At 52.1% G+C, this 17,117-nt stretch overlaps 1 protein-coding gene across 1 annotated transcript in view; it reads right to left on the bottom strand.

Moving 5' to 3' along the window:
- Positions 1–17,117, bottom strand: part of GALNT17 (polypeptide N-acetylgalactosaminyltransferase 17) — a 381,238-nt gene that overhangs the window by 31,340 nt on the left and 332,781 nt on the right. Inside the window, exons 7-8 of the mRNA XM_069486333.1 lie at positions 3,111–3,296; positions 309–446 (exon numbers count right to left, since the gene is read on the bottom strand). Coding sequence (XP_069342434.1) covers positions 309–446; positions 3,111–3,296 — 324 coding nt within the window. The remainder of the gene's footprint in view (positions 1–308; positions 447–3,110; positions 3,297–17,117) is intronic.

Below are 17,117 nucleotides of genomic sequence, written 5' to 3' on the forward strand. Positions count from 1 at the left end.
CCTTGCAGGTCCCAGAGGACCTCAAAGTCAAAACGTTCCAAATAGAACTCATCATCCTGTACACAGCTCCGGCAGAGAAGATGACTGCCACGGCCTTTTGTCCCTGTTCCCCTTGTCACAGTTCTTACATTTGTTCCCACCTCCTCCTGGTAGCAGCAGAGAGCCTTGCTGTCAGAGCCCGCACCTCCCAAACCACTCACTGAATGAATGAAGGGATGAATGGATGAACAAATGGCTCTATCTTCCCCCAGTGACGCGCAGCACAGCAATTGGCAGTCCACCCCGAGGGCACGCGCGGTCTTAATTACCTCCCCGTAGGCGATGGTATTGTTGTATCTTCGCATTTCTGGGTACACGTGGTCCAGGTACCACTGGAAATTCTTACACTTCAAACTTTTCCTCAGTGCTCTTCTCTCCGAGACATCGCCTATGTCAATTCCTGGATTCTGGAAGGAGAGGGAAGCAAAGGGTGTCAGTGGCCGTGGAGCCCGGGCCAGAGAGAGGCACGGGTGGCGTCGCTTTCAGGGAAAGCTGCAGAGAGAAGACGTCTGTGCGCTTCCCTGGACGGGCGGTTCAGGGAGCCCGGCCTGGTCACCTAGACCTGGGCCACAGCGGCCTCTTCCCCGAGCGCAGTCAGGGACGCGCAGCACAAGGCCCCAGACCAGCCGCCACCCTCGTCACTTCTGCGTGCCTGGGATCCTGGGACACTCTGATAGCAGCGACCGACATTCCCAGTTCCTTCTCTCTCACACTTCCCCAGTAACCATCAGAACCAATTATTAGAAAAATTATTTGATTAAGACAAGAAAGTCAGGGCCTACACCCGCTCCTGTCTTTCTGTCCCATACACGCGCCATGTCCCCCTTTGTTGGCTCCTCGCCAAGTTCATTATATGCAGAAGTGAAAATAATTTTCCATAGCAGAGCTTGTAATGACGTGCTAATGAATAATTCACTCTGCTTTTACAGAAATGAACCTGTGGCGGCTGCTGGGCGCTGGCTCGGGAAACAAAGCGCCCGAGATGCGGCTGCCCAGCCTCAGCAGCGATGGCTGTGCGTGGGTGGGGACGCGGCACCGGCGGGGACAATGGCAGCCCGGGGCTCTGGCTGTCAAACAGGGATTTTAAAGAAAAAGCCCTTTAATTGTCAGACTTGTTAAACTTCATAGGCAAACCTGAGCAGCAGTGTCTAACTCATTGTTTTCATATCGCTAGCACGATTCATGAGAACGGTCATTTTTACAAAGCACGGCCAGTCACCGCTGGCATTTGGGACCAGAGGTTGTCTGCAATAATGCAGGAAGCAGCTGGCTAGAGTCAAAAGACTTGAGTTCTTCACCACGCCAAGTCACAACTCTCTCTCTGCAAAACAGAATACTAATCATCTTCTCTATCCCCCTGACCACAGGGCCGGGAAGGGTCACAGGAAAAGCTGAGCGCACATCCCTGCCCAAACGCTATGTGTGTGACCCTTAAACAAGCCCCTTTTAACTTCACAGCAGCTCAGTCTCCTCATCTGTAAAATGGACAGCAGAACAGGTTCTTATCAAGCTAGCATTTATGGAGCATTTAATAATTGCCAAGCTCTGTTCTAGGTTTCATTCTATCTTCACAGGAGCCCCCATAGGTAAATATTAACAATCCATGTTTTACAGATGAGGACGCTGAAGTTCTTATGTCATGAGGTTGTTCTGAGAATCAAATGAGATGTTGCAAACAAGGAACTTTTATCAAGGACCTAGGACATAGTAAGTGCTCACAAATGTTACCTATCTATTCCTAATATAAAACAATAGATAAAAGCGCTTATAGTGTAACAACTAGAAAGTGCTATGTGGCTATAAGGGGGTTTTCAGTTCTTTAGAGTGTATTAAAATATTTCAAATATGGTAGCAACCATGAACAAATTCTTCACTGTTGTCATCTTCACCCACAGGCCTTGCACACATTCACCTGTTTCTGCCGTTCTAGGCTCTCGCCTCCTGAAAGGTCGAGGCTGCCATTGCTCCGTGGCGTCATTCCAGGTGACTCTCCCAGGCACGGCTCAGACACCTACGGGGTGCGCTGGCTCGGAAGATAAACCGAGCTTTGTCTGAGGGGCAGGACACACCCTGAGCTGTGAGGTCAAGCAGCGCCCCGTGCCAGGCAATGCTGTGAGCACGTGACAGGTGATAGCTCCCTGAGTTCTCACAGTCCCCGGGGAAGGAGCACCCGCTGGGATCCCCACGTCACGGCTGAGGGAAAGAAGCTGCCGTCAGCACTTTGCACGCACAGGCTCCACGTCAGTGGAGTCCACCAACGGCAGATTGAAAATATTTGGGAAAAAAAAAAATCCAGCAATAAAAAAAAATACAGTATAACAACTATTTACACAGCATTTACATTGTCTTAGGTGTTAGAAATAATCTAGAGAGGATTTAAAGCACGCGGGAGGATGATGTAGGTTACATGCATGTGAGGGACTGGAGCGTCCTCGGATTTTGATTTCTGAGAGGGCTCCCGGAAACCAGGCCCCTTTGGATACCGACAGCTGACTGTGCAGAGAAGATGAGTGGCTTTGGTCACGGCCTCATAACTAATAAGTGACAGAGCTGCAACTCAACTACGCTAGTTCACGGCCACTGAGCGATACTCCCGGGGGGCTGTGGCAATGTGGGACTTTTCCCTGGCCACGTTCTGACAGCACATGGAGGGCACCTGGACAGCCGAGGGACTTGGCATACAGAAGGGGCAGGTGTCCCAGGGGGAGCTCCACGGGAGGGCGCACAGTGTCAGCGGATGAGGGATCTGATGCCAAATCTTCGGACAAAAACCTTCTGGACATGATATATGCTTAGGAGCAGGGCACCAGATTAACACCATAAAACCGAGATTGACACGATATGACCTTTCTAATCTTTGTAAATGGATCTAGAGATTTCCATTGTGTCAGTTCTGGTGTAAAGCAGAGATTCTGACACTTAGACATCTGTGAACCCCCTCAAAATGCATTTGTAATTTTCCAAGTATGAGCACATTTCTGGGGAAGAGCCATCAGCTTATTAAAGATATAGGGACGTGCCAAACAGCAAGGATCACTGTTCTGGGGTGGGGGGAGGCTGTTGATCTCTACCTCCAGCGGCAGGTTCCACGCTATGTACACGTGAGACTTGTAATCGTCCATCCAGACCTCAGCCACCCGGAGTGCGTTCCTCTTGGTGTAGAAACCAATGTTGCTGTTGTACGGCTTCTTCTTCCGCTCAATGTGGGCCACCCGCGAGCAGGGAAGGACTTCCATGCTGCCCCCGCAGAGCCACACCTGCAGGCACAAAGACTTCATCAGCCTGATGGAGAAGTTCCCAGAGGTTACTGTCCCCTCTCCCAGGCCCGAAGGCAACGGTTAAGCTGGCTTAGCATGAGTGGGAAATACATTTCCATATGTAAAGCCCATGAGATTTCAAGGTTGGTTTGTTACTGCAGCATAGCCTAACCTCACCTGACTAAAACATAGAAAAGAAGGTTTGGGAGAATTCTTATACACATAACATCTCCGGATATAAAATCCAGCAAACCTGCTTCCTGAAAGCAGACAGATACCCGGAATAAAAGGAGATTTCACTGACATCTCCTAGGAAAGACGAAGACGGAATTTTCATTACGTTTTGTCATGTACACTTGGCATATAGGGGGAGAAAAGCTCACCTCTGTCTGAGAAGGCTACAAACTGTGCGTTCCAACCGTACGGCATTCTGGAAAAGACCAACTATGGAGGCTGTAAAAAGATCGGTGCTTGCCAAGAGATGGGGGTGGGGAGGATACAGGAGGGGAACAGAGGGTTTTAGGGCGGTGAAAATCCTCTGTGTGACACGGTAATGGTGAATACAAGTTATACTTCTGCCCAAACCCACAGAACGCACAACCCCAGGAGAGAACCCTCGTGTAAACCGCAGACTTGGGGACTGTGATGCATCAGTACAGGTGCCTCAGCTGGAACCTCTGTGACTGCTGTGGGACGTGATAACGGGGCGTCTGTGCACGTGTGGGGCAGGGAACCCCCGTGCCTTCTGCTCGACTTTTCTGTGAACCTAAAGCTGCTCTAAAAAAATAAAGTTGGTGTTTTTTTGTTCTTTTCATTTTTAAATAAAAAACCTCAACCCTTAAAAAATGGTCAGTGTGGGGGAGTCCAGGAGCCCAGAATTAAGTGACAGTCTGTTGGGCCCCTGTGGGTGTGTGACCAGAACCTCCTGACATTCCGGATCACAGGGAGTCCTGGGGCCACACGTGCTCCTGCAGTCCCCGTAGCAACCCCGAGCACAGGCGGGCTCACTGCAAGCTTCGGTCCCAGAGTCCTGAATGGCACGGGCTCCTTTCAAGGCCTGGCCTTTGTATCTAGTTTTGTACTTGTCAGGAGGCCTCCCAGGTTCTAGAAGCATCAGCCCCCACAGAACCTGGATGCCCTGTACTGGGGGCTTCCCCGTCCTTTCCCTCAGGGAGTGACCTTCCATCACCTTTGGACTGGGTCTTTCAGGTGTCTTCCCATTAACAGGGATTCTCCTATCAGATTGAAGTTGCTTTGGAAGCCATTTAAACCCATGTACATTGTTAAAAGCAACATTGGAGGAACTTTCAATGCAGAAATTACATTAATAACCCCATTCACTAATGCAAGCTCAAATTTTAGCCCTTTGTCTGTTGGTAAAATCTGCCTCAAAACAACACAGATTTCTGGCTACGACAGCATTTTAATATGTTACTCCCACCCCACTAATCTTTTCCAGGACTTCCTGGTAACCTCCTTCCCCTCCTTCCCAGAGGAGCAAGCTAAGCTCCCCCTCCTGAAATCCAGCAGAGCTTCCTTCAGCATCCCAACCGCCTCCCTGGAGATGGGGACTTCTCCCAGTTTAAACGCACATTCTCTTCCACGCCATTGGATGGATGCAGAATGGCTTTCCTCCTAAAGGCCTTCTACAAAGACTCCGTTTCAATCTTCTACTTTATTTATTACTGTTTCTCAGAAACAGGATTTACAAATGTGGACTTCAAGACATAGCTCAATTTAAGCACCGCAGTGACAAGAACCCCTGGATACACGGATCCTTCTGCCAGCAGGTGAAGTCATTTCTCTTAATGCAGGAGGAATTAAGATGGAGTGTGGTCAGCGACCCGCGCTTCAGAGGAAAGAGATGCGGATTGAAAGCAGCTTGGTTAATGGAGCACAGAAGGGAGGACTTTTTTCTGTCCTTTCATTTTCATTTCTGTTGCTCATGTACTTGAAAGAATGATCCTGAGGAGGGGAGAAAGCAGCTTGGTTAATGGAGCACAGAAGGGAGGACTTTTTTCTGTCTTTTCATTTTCATTTCTGTTGCTCATGTACTTGAAAGAATGATCTTGAGGAGGTGAGAACACTATAGGCTCATGTGCACCAGTTTAGAATTCCCGCCTGCCTTACAACCCAGCATGACAGCATGATTTTGTCATAGAGGGTCAGGGCTTCTGAGTTAGAAAATTAGCCCAAAGGAGCTTGGGTCAGGCCCACTTAGGTGGGCTTTGCGCTGTCCCCTTCCCCTCCTTTCCTTCCTTTTTTTTGCTCCTATGTCTTCCTCTCCTTCCCTGCATCCCTCTTTCCCCACCGCCCAGGTCTTCCGCGTCCGCCTACTCCTGTTTCCACGCTCCCTCCTGGACTCTGCCTGTCCACATTCCCTCCTTGCACTGCCCTCCTTCCTCTGCATCAGCTCCAGCCACCAAGTACTAAGCACTTTATTGCCGTCTGTATTCCCAGCTTCCAGCCTGATGCCTTTAACTTTCAGCAATTTACCTTCTTTAGTCGTCCAGTTCAACGCCACATACGTGTTTACCGAGAGCTCAGAGCTAAACGCTGCCGGGGATATGAAGATAATTCAGACATGGATTCCAGCGCCAGGCTCGCAGGCTTCATTGTTTCCTCAGAGCTTAAATTTAGGATGCCAGGAAAGCGTTGAAAACTACTTTGAACCTTTGGCGCAGAAGCTGCCAGAAGCCGGAAGGATGAGAACATGGTCTTCACGCTGCTGTCTATGAATACCGCCTATCCTTCCACTAACACTTAGTTGCATTTTGCCTGGGATTAAAGGAGAGCTGGTAGGGTGCAATTATAGATAAACTATGTTTAACTACAGGAGGGAAGTGGATTATATTTAATTCCGTGTCTTCGACACCAGGCGACTGCGTGCAGTGATCTAGAAGAGGACGGGTATGTCCACATCCTTTGAACAGCACAAAGTCACACAGCCCAAAAGGCCTGCAGAGCTTGTGATCACTGTCTCTGGCGCTCGAGTTCCCTAACTGGACCCAATTTGGTCAAGGTCACGTAAAAGGTATTGCAATTATTGCTCCTAGAAATCTGCAGAAAGGGGCAGCGGGTGGTCTAGAGTTTGGGGACAGCACTTTAGGAGAAGCCAGCAAGGCTCAGCCTGCCACAGCTGTGCCAGACCAAGCAGCCCATCTGCCCACTGGTCACCATCTAACAGGGACTTCCTGTCCTCACAGTGCAGCCGGCCAGGAGTGCCTGAGACACACCTTGGAAGAACTTTGGCTACGGATTGAATCTGTCTTTCTCACCCGGGACAGGCCAGAGGGAGACCCACTCCCTTCCTTACAGGGGCTGGAGCTGTGAGAACCCCTCACTCAAGGTCACAAGACTTGGATCCAGTGGTGAGCACCTGGGCCGGGGCAGGGCTCCCCACTGTGGCAGAGCCCGAGAAACGCCACACGACAGCCTTCAGGCCTGGCCACCCGAGGCAAGGAGCCAAGGCCCCGGCAGAGGCAGGGAGCGGGGGAGAGCTGGCAGGTGCAGAGAGCTGGTGAGGGACGTTGGGGCCACCCCTGCAGGCAGGAGGACCCTGACAGACATCACCCAGAACTGGGCACCAGCACGGGCCCACCTGGCCCTACGCTCCCCGTGAGCCATTTTGCGACAGTTGCACTGCGTGACATGATGGAACTACAGGGGGCTCCAACCCCGGCTCCTGGGCAGGGCTCAAAGGCACTGCCAGTTCCTACTCCCAGAAGTCCGCAGAGAGGCCCGGCAGGTGCTGAGCTGCCTGCAGTTTGGGCCCAGGTCCCACAGCAGTCTCGCGACTCCTCCGTCTTAGCCTCAGTTTCCTCAGCCATAAATGCAGCAGATGACAGCACGTGATCTGCGGGCTGTCCTGAGGAGGGGCTGGGCTAACGTGCTGACAAAACCGAGGTGGCCATGACCGGCTGCCCACAGGAGAAGCTATGAAGGGAGCTGCTTCCTGAGGGGCAGCACCAGCCCCTCTGCGTGGGGCCCACGGGAGGGGCCGGCTAGAGACGATGGCCTTGAGAACCGTGAAGAAATGACAGCTGCTGATACCCGCACAGGGCCACAGCCTCGCCGTCCGGCCACCGCCGGTCCCTCTGTTCACTTCCGGTTTTCACCTGTTGCACAAGCCTGCGACTGGGTGTGGGCCGGCTGGTGGGCCCGGCACCCCCTTCCTCGCCTGGCTGGGGGGAGACTCGTGTTCTCTCCCGGACTCCCCCCAGACGCCCTGGCTGCAGCCTGGCCTGGCCGGCTGGATGTGGTCAGGCCGAAGGATTTCCTGGGGCGGAACAGCTGTCGGGTGGTGCCGGTGAGTCCCCGCGGCTCAGAGAGTGAGCAGGACCGCTTGGCAGCACCGCTCGGAGCTCCACAGTGACCGGGACACCCCTGGCACAGCAGACAGGGCGGGGCTGCAGCAGGCGGAGGCAGCGCTGGGGCAAGAGGCTGACAGAAAGCATAGCCCGGGGCTTCCGGGGCCTTGGGGGGGCCTCTGCCTGGAAGCCCACCTACTCGGTGGCCCTAATGTGGAGCCCATGCCAGCATTCGGGTCACTGGGGCTGGGGATGGGAGGGAACAACCTGAGGAGTTGTCACTTATGCTCTTTTTCTCGAGTTCTGCTGGGAGCAGGAGGAACTGGGCCTCCAGCCAGTCTCCCCATCCCTGTCGCCAACTCTGAATAGCAGATTTGGAGTCCCCTTTAGGGACCGAGTCACCAAACACACTGTCCCTGGCAGGAGGGCTCATAAAGAAGTGCACGGTCCAGGTGTAGGAGGGTTTCAACCCTCACTTGCTTCTCCTGCCGCCGAGGTGAGGGCCGTGGCCTGCAGGACCCTCTGGGGCCTTGCGCACACACAGAGCCACACCCGCTGCTCGAGATCGGCAGGGAGAAAAGAGAGGGAAAAATCACCATCAATTATATTTAAACAGAAGGTGACTCCACCGCCCATGCCACATGGGGTAGGAAGACGCTGAGCTGGTGGCTCGGGCCCAGGCTGGTGACACTGCGGGGGCAGCTGCTCTTCGGCTGTCCTGATCTGCTAGCTTCGCCTTTGGAAGTTCCCAGAACCCATCTAGGATTTAATAATTCTACTCCATCCTTTCCTTTTTGTATTAAATATAAACTGCAAATAAAATCAACTAATTTTTAAAATTTGGGACTAGTAATTGGGTTAGAAGCTGTGGGAATCGGGGAAATCTGGGTTTTCCGAAATCAGAAATGAGATGCAAGTGAGGGACAGAAATGTCATTCTGTGTCCCAGGATGGAGCTTCAGAGCCCAGGGACTCGGGGGCGAAACGGCCAACCCAGGCCAAGACGGAACCGGAGAGGACGGGGCCGCAGGGGAGGGGAAGTTGCCCATTCACCAGTGTCTGAAGATCGGACATTCCAGGAGACGGTGCCAGGCAGATGGATAAGCTAAAGCTGGAGAATGACAACAACAGATGCCAGTTCACTTGGGTCTAGGCACAGAATGACACTCGGAACCATTACGTGACCCTCCTGAGTGAATCTGGGCCTGGCGGCTTGACACTTGCTGATTGGCAAATTATAACACCAGCTGACTCCACAAATCTTCTGTTTTTTTATGTAAACATCAGGGCTTTGATCAGCAGAGGATCCTACAACTGGAGAGGACACTCACTGAGAAAATGACAAATTTCAGGTCATTTTATTGAACTGAAACTTCTCTGTTGTTCCCTAGAAGGACAGAGAACTGCAGAGGCAGCATAACCATCCACTGACAGCCCTGAGGCAAATACGACATCATCCACAGGAAGGATCTGCCAGTGTCAGCTCCGGTGTCCGCTAACTCTCTGTGCGTCCTCATATCCAGCCTCCCTTGCAGCTAGGTGAGGCTGTAAGGCTTGTCATACTAGTGAATGTGAGCCTAAGTGAAGCATGTCACCCTGGCCTGCCATGGCTGAAAAGCCATGTGCCTTCTCCATCCTCTTTTCCCTGCTGCACGGAGACCTTGGAAGCACCAGTTGAAGGTGGAGGAGCCACAGTGTGGAAGTGGCTGAGGTCTCTGAATGGCCTCCCAGAAGGCTACCTGCCAACCATGAGCATGCACAACATATTTTTATCATGCTAAGCCACTGACATTTGGAGGTTTGCTTGTTCCAGGGCCTGCAGTGACTTGGCCCCAAAACTCTCCATCCTCTATTTTGACTTGTAATGTGTAGAATTTTAAAATGTACACAGGAACCCTATGCTTTGACTAGATTCGGTGTCCAGAAGCAATAGGCCTCCCTGAGGTTCTAGCCAACCAGTAATTGTACTTCTGTTTCTCTCCCAGAGAACAATTCATCTTTCAGCTTCCGTGGAGGCTGGATATCATACCTGGGTATTGCAAATGTCACTGGCCTGCCCCATCCCATTCATTTCTGTGCCCTGCTGGGGCCGGTTTCATGTCTTAGAAATTTGCTGGAATGGTACCCGGCAGCGGAGCTGATAGCGGGAAATGGTCTTTTAAATTTTTAAACAGTTCTTCCTGGTGCCGTTTTGTTCTTGCTCTCCTAACACTGTGTCCAGCATATCTCCTAGGCCCGGCGTCTATTTGAACAATTCTAAAATGTCATCTCCTACCTGCTGATTTCTGCTGCTGCAATCAGCTTGCAGCCTGGCAACCGCAGAGCCTTTAGGCGGAACTTGTCTGCACATGCTACCCATTCACAGAAAGCTTGGTCGAAAAGCAAGCTGCCTTGACCACAATAGGTCTATCTGCTCTCTGGCTCACAGAAAACATAACGATGGCATTGCATTATCTTGCAGGCATTCTTGTTCTCTTTGGTTACCATACTGGGTGTGTGGTTGGGTTGCGACAGTTCTTGGAGTGCCACTGAACAGCACCGATCTTGAAACCTTAAGCTCAGAGTTTCTCCAGAAGCCACCCCAGGACTTTGCCCTGGGAAATTTGAAGCACTGTCCATCCTGGAGACTGAAGGTCCTCGTGTCTGACTCTCCCCAAAGACGCCATGTGCTGCTACATTTGCTTTCCACCCAGGGGTCCTATAAGGAACACCCGGGAAGTAGGAGGAGATCACATCCTTCCTACATTTTCCCTGGATTTAATGACAGGCAGGACACTGCTCTGGGAGAACCTGGACAGAACTGGCCAGTAGAAAATGTAGAAGGGGGACTGGAAAGTCTTCCTTCAAAGCATTTAGTCTCAAATGACGTGAAGCAGTTAGTGGTCCATGAACTTGCAGCACCTTCTGTTACTAACTTGGAGGCCTCTTTCTGGGGAAGCATTCAAACTCCCCTCTCAGAAATGGAGGAGATTTGTTCAAAGTGTTTCCAGAGCAAATAACAACAGCTTCTGGGCTGCCAATAGGAAAGGGCTTCTTTGGCAAAAATGAGACGCTTCGCTCATGGCAAGAGTTAAGGCAGGAAGGAATGATGCTGCCCTTTCTGGGTTCCCTGGTGACATGTCCAACCTGTCCCACAGGGGAGGGGACAGCTGGTGTTGGGGGTTCTGGGATCAGCTTCTCTCACTGGGGCTTCTCAGCTGCACTGTAACATCCAGCAGGAAGATTCTACCAAGCTGTGGAAGCCACATCGTGCTGTCTTCTCCTAACTACTGTCCCCTTGTCGGCCTTGGAAACGCTAGCCAGCTCATTAACAACAAGAATATCACCACCGTCACCATCATCATCCACAGCAGCTGAGATCTGAACAGTTACTGTGTGTCAGACACTTTGCAAAGTGCTGATCCCTTCTCAGAATAATATTTTTAAATGCATTAAATAAAACAAAATGTCCAGAATTACAAAACCAATTATGTTGAAATATGGTTATTGATTTTTTTTAAATCATGACATAGTAATACATGTGCTTCTTTAACACCTTAAGTAAGAAGATCTGGTGTTGGGTTTACTCCCACAAATTTGAGAGTAGCCAGGAGGCCATCTAAGTATTTCAAGACAGCCACAGAAGTTGAATGTGGTATGAACATGTCTGTGATTGCCATGGATATTGCTAACGGTACAGAGATCTACAGCCTACATTCACAACAGAAACAAACACTAATATTGGCCATAGATTGGGGAACATCAACATGTATTTTATAATCCAGACCACGTTTACAGACCTGGATATTATCACAGACTCCGTCAAGCTGCGTGACTTCAGGCTAAGAAAACACCTGACTGGGGCTATGGCCAACTGTCATCTAAAAAATTTAGAATATAGATTTCAAGAGACTTTGTCATCTCTCCACAAATACAGGTTTTTACAAGAGGTAAAAATCAAGCCAAAGAGGTGCTTGATTTTCATTAGCAGTGAAAAGTCTGCATGGATATTTTGATCTTTTCTTCCTTGCAAAGGGACTATATTAAATGATTGGTTTAAAAATTTACCATCACTACTGTAGTGGAATAGTAACCACGAGAAATCACATTTGTGCAAATCTTATGGGGGAAAATGTCGCACGGATTATCTTTTTGTCGGCATCCTGACATTCTAAGATGAAAGTTATTTTTTTTCCCACTCTTGCTTTGTTTTGCACTTATCCTAATTTTCTAAATAACGTAGTTTCCAGATTGCGAGAAATGATTATCCTTATTCAGAGCAAATGGTGCCAGAGATGTATTCATGAAAGGGCTGTGATCTTCCTGCAATCAGCCGTCCTCCCCTTTGCCTTGTCAGAGCTCATCCCCCTGTGGATGAGATTACCTGAAGGTTCCAACGGCTGAAGCAATAACAGAAAGCTCCGAGTTGCAATGAGGAACAATGCTTTATGAGCACCAGAAAGTTTGCTGCTTTTAGCTTTTCAATCTATACTGGGGATAATAGGATTTTGTGCACGCTCACAAAGCATTTAATAGCTCAAAGCATTTCCTGCTTGCCACCTTCAGTTGTGTGCCACGGTTTAGGTAGGTTTAAATGTTTGCCAGGCTGCTCACAATTAATCGTCTCCATGGCAGAGGTAACAGGGAGTTCAGCTTCACCTGCTGGAGCCGAGCCCGCCCCTCCCCAGGGCTCTCCCTGGGCATGCTCAGTGTCAGAGCCTCTGGAGGCAGAACAGAGACGTCAGCCTAGGGTGATGGACAGCTGTCATCTCCGGGACACTGGTGGGCAAAGGCCAAACTCCACCCACCTTTCAAGGCCCAGGGACCCTCCTCCGAGAAGCCCTTTCCTAACGCTCTGCAGCAGAAACATCTTCCTTTCTTCATCTACCACCATCTACCATCACTTAGCATTTGTGGCGCTCATTTCACCAGATGGAGCAGATGGTCTAAAATGATGGCTGTGCACAGCCACAAGATCCCAATCTGCGAGGCGCATACCAAGCCAGTGACCCTCGTCCTCCATGGCAATCCCCTGTTCCCATGGTTACACATGTGGACTGGCTCACTCTGACCTCAGGCTCTTTTTCTTCTGGTTCTCTCATTCACTTACTCCCACTAAACCTCTTCAGAGGGAGGGCCTTAGGCCACTGGGTGGCTGTAATGATAAAATAATATTAATGACAACATAGGAAAGAGCACTAACACCTAACTATGTTTTAAGTGCTTCACATTTACTAACTCATTATTCATGCAACCACATAATAACACCGTGAGTTATGTGCTATTGTGCACTACATTTTACAGATGAAGAAACTGAGGCAAAGAGAGTTTCAGCAAATTGCTCCAACTCACCCCGTTAGGCAGTGATTGAGCTGGGATGTGGCCCCTGGCGGTCTGTGCATACGTCCCCCCATTTTTCCATTTTCTCTTCCTTTCCCCCTCGGCTCACAGTCCGCTCTCCGTCACTTTGATACCCTCTTGTCCTCATGTTACCTCCGCCCTTCTGTTGCACTCACTCGCCAACACTTGGATTGGACCAACCGCCTGCATTTGCCGGACCGATATCCCAGCCACTAACTGCCGGAGACAAGCGTACGAGCGCACACAGTTGTCACTGCCAACGTGTGTCCTCAAACCTGAACGGAGACCTTGCTTGACACAGCCAGAGAAGCCTGCTGGGTCTCCCGGGGAAACTCCCCCTTGGGCCATCGCTGCGGCTATTTCTGTCCTCCCTGTTCTCCAGGCTCCAGCCTCCCTCACTTTCAGCCGGTGACGTGGCTTCTGTTTACCCAGCAAACAAGCCACCAGGCGGGAGCCGCTCAGCCCTCACCGCCCAGCCAGTTTGCCTGCACGCGGGCCGCCTCCCACCGTCCCCTGTCACAGGGAGACGTGGCCCTTGGCTCATGTGTCAGATCCACCCACCCTCTTTCTTCCTCGGGGGCCTGTCCCACCTGTTCCCACGCCTCTCCCTGTATCTGCCATCATCCCTGCAGGACTGCAGGGGCCTCCCAATTGGTGTCCCCGTGTGCCACGTGCCCTGTGTCCACCCCTGCACCACATTTCCTCCGGAGGGAGCTTTCAAAGTGCTCATCTGACCGCTGCACGCCCGTCTCCCTGTCCTCGGTGGCTCCACACCGCCCTTAGGGGTCTCTGCTGACCTGCTCCGGCCTCCTCTGTGGGTCTCTCTTCTCCAGCCTCAGTCACCTTTCTCAGTCCCCCAGGGACACGCCCTGCCCTCTGCAATTCTGCGGGAGAGAGAAAAACACTTCTCACCCCCACCTCACCCACTCATCCTTCAGGACATCGAAAAGCCACCTTCTCTAGAAGCTTCCCCAGCCCTTCCTTGGAGCCGTGCACCCCACAGACGCATCCTGAGCCTCTCCAGCCAGGCGCCGCCACTCTGCCCGCCTGTTTGTGTCCCCACCGCGCGGTCCGGTCAGTGAGGGCTGGTGCCCCGCGCCTCTCGCTCCTCACCAGCATCTGCAGGGTCCCCAGCTCCCCTGCTTTCTCTCTGTGCCCTGACCGTCCTGCCCGCCCCCCCCCCCCCCCGCCAGCTTCAGGTTCTCCCCAGTAGCCTTGAACCCAAACTCAGTCTCGGGCACTGATTCAGGCATCTAGGTTGTTGCCCAAAACACTGAAGGAAACCGGCCCGGCCCTGAGCCAAATTCCGTAAACCCTCATAAAAACTCCATGCCCTGACCCCCTCGTGCGGACACACCTGGGGAGAACACCCCTTTTCAACACCCCTTCTCGCTCTACCCACAGTGAGGATGGCTGCAGCACTCCGTACCTAAGTCCCCCTAAGTCCCCCCAAGGGGCGCTTCGAGTGGATCACCATGGCCGCCACTGCTTCTTTCTTTGGAATCCCAGCTGGCCCCATCTCAGGACGGTTTGGGGCGCTCCCTGGTGAGAGATCCCCCGCCGCTGCTTTTGCGGCAACTCTGGGTACGGGCTCAGTGGGAGGAAACAGAATCCACGCACAGAGTGACGTCTCTGACATCGTAGGATCTGATTTGCTGAATATGAAAACAGTAAGAGGTGGGGAGATGACTCTCACGGGAGTCTGGTCTCTGGGCATAAAAGGGACTCCCCGAGTCAACACTATGGTCCCGTGGCCTACACTGCCGAGTGACGTCAGGGCCACCTTAAAGAGAATAATCGCAATGACATCCATAGTGTTTTCAGCATCTGTGATGTGCGAGGCCCTGAACTAGGCACTTTATATATTATTTCATTTAATTCTCACCATTATTCTACAAAGGTTTATGATTTTCCTTTATGAATAAAAAACCAAAACTATGAGAAGTTAAATAACTTTTGCTGCACAGCTACGAAGCGGCAGAGCGTGGACGGCAGCGTGGGATTTATGCATCGTCCTCGCCCTCCGTGGGTCAGCCCCTGGAGCAGGGGGAAAGGAGTCTTTGTTTTTCTAACAATGGTCTTTTATCCTCCTGTCCTCAAATGTCTCAAACTCCTCTCGAATATGTTTTATTTCTGCCTTAGACAACGGAGTCTTGGACTAGGCAGGGGTCAGGGGTCCCAGCCCTTGCACAGATGAAAATCACGTGTAGGTCTCGACTTCCCAAAACATTAACCACTAATGGGCTACTGCCGACCAAAAGCCTTGCCAATAACATAAACAGGCAATCAACATGTGTTTTGTATGTTCTTACAATAAAGTAAACCAGAGAAAAGAAAATGTTATCAAAAAAATCATAAGGAAGAGAAAATATATTTACTATTCATTGAGTAGAAGGCCTTCATCTCACCGTCTTCACGTTGAGTAGTCTGAGGAGGAGGAGGGCTGGGTCTTTCTGTCTCAGGGGCAGCAGAGGCAGGAAAAAACCCCCAGGTGAGGGGGCCCAGGCAGTTCAAACCCGTGTTGTTCGAGGGTGAACCGTGCAACTGTAAGTTCCGTGGCAGACAGACCACGGGGTAAAGAAAAACGCTCCCGGATTTGTTTTCAAGTCACTCTTTCAGGAGAGGCTCCTCGTTCCTGCAGGGCAGACACGTGGTGCTTGGTCCTCACCAGTCTGCCCCCGCTCCCAGGCCCCTGTCATCCGAGGGTGGCTTCTACCTGGGAACAGAGGTGCCCGTCGGTGGCTCACTCCAGGCCTGCCCAGCTTCACGTGGCCCTTCTCACAGAGAGTGGCCCAAACCGGGCACCAGAAAGAGCCAGGCTGGCCGGGGGGCTTCACAGCCCCAGGGCTGCGGCCTGCAGGGAAGGGGACAGGCCTGCACCTCACCCCTACTCCAGGGCTGGCAGCTGGGCTGCCCCGGGGCAGGAGACAGGTGAGCTTGGAAGCAGCGTTTGGGGGAGAAAGCAGAATTTACTGAATCAGCGCCGTTTGCTTATAAACAACCTCTCAGAGCTGGAGGCTGAAGACAACTAGGTCTGGCTGCCTCGGCCTAATCCTTGGTGACGGTGCCCAGCACGGTCCTCCAGAGAGAGCGTGGAAAGGGCGAGTCACCCAGGACTGAAGGGGGATTGCAAACGGCCTAGAGCATGTAATGAGCACAAATGCTTAAGAGCAGCCAAAGCGGGGAACAGGCCCAGGCCAGAGGCCGGGGGGTGGGGGGCAGCAAGTGCAGGGGCTGGTGCCGTGGGGGCTCTCAGAGAGCTCGTGGGGGCCTGGGAAGACCACTATGGCCAAATGGGCCCCTCTCACCCAGGCCTGAAGGCCGCCCGGGTCATCACATCCCTGCCGGGGCTGGTCCTCTCTCTCCAAGGCCAGCGTTCCCACGCCAACACCGCGAAGGGGCTGGGGAGGCACGTGGTCCTCCCGAGGACGGGTACTAGGAAGGGGCGGGTGGGGCTGTCAGGGAGGGGGGAGCATTCTAGTGGAGGGTTCCACCGAGATGTGGGTGTCCCCTCTGAGCGGGGGCCGGGCCTGCACACAAGCTCCCTGCCCTCTGTCTCTGCTTTGCCTGGGGCCCGCCGCCCTGGCAATTCCTGATGTAGCCGAGCACAAGGCTTTAAATGAAAAGCAAAAGATGGGTGTTTTCCTTTGGTCCCCACCTGCACATGTCAGTTCTGCCCTGGATTCACCATCGCTGGTGAGAGGCTGGGCTCTAGGATGACTCACTCCCTCTCTGGTATTTGCAAGCGAGCGAGTAATGAGCTACTAGGAGCAGAACCTCAAGAACAAATTCAACCCAACAAATGCTACGCGAATCCTCTCGGGGCCTTCTGAGGGCAATGAGGCATGTTACATGGAGATTAGCAGCGAGAACAGCCAGTCCCCCTAAATAAACACATAATGGGTGGTAAACACCGACAGCCGCGTCCGCCTCCTCAGCCACTTTCCCCATGAACTTGGGCTGCCCGGACACAGAACTGTCCTCCTGGTTCAGGCGGATCTGGGGGAACCTGCCCAAGGGCATCAGCTGCTTGTGGGCTACCCTGACCCCCAGGACACGCTGTCTAGCCTCAGTCTGCCCCTTTGGGAAGTGTAAGGATAGGCATGTCCCGATTTGATCTTCCTAAGATTTTATGATGCCAACTCCCCACGTTGCACCCGAACGTTCCTTGC

This window comes from Eulemur rufifrons, chromosome 14 (assembly GCF_041146395.1).
Source record: "Eulemur rufifrons isolate Redbay chromosome 14, OSU_ERuf_1, whole genome shotgun sequence".
Classification (NCBI taxonomy): domain Eukaryota; kingdom Metazoa; phylum Chordata; class Mammalia; order Primates; family Lemuridae; genus Eulemur; species Eulemur rufifrons.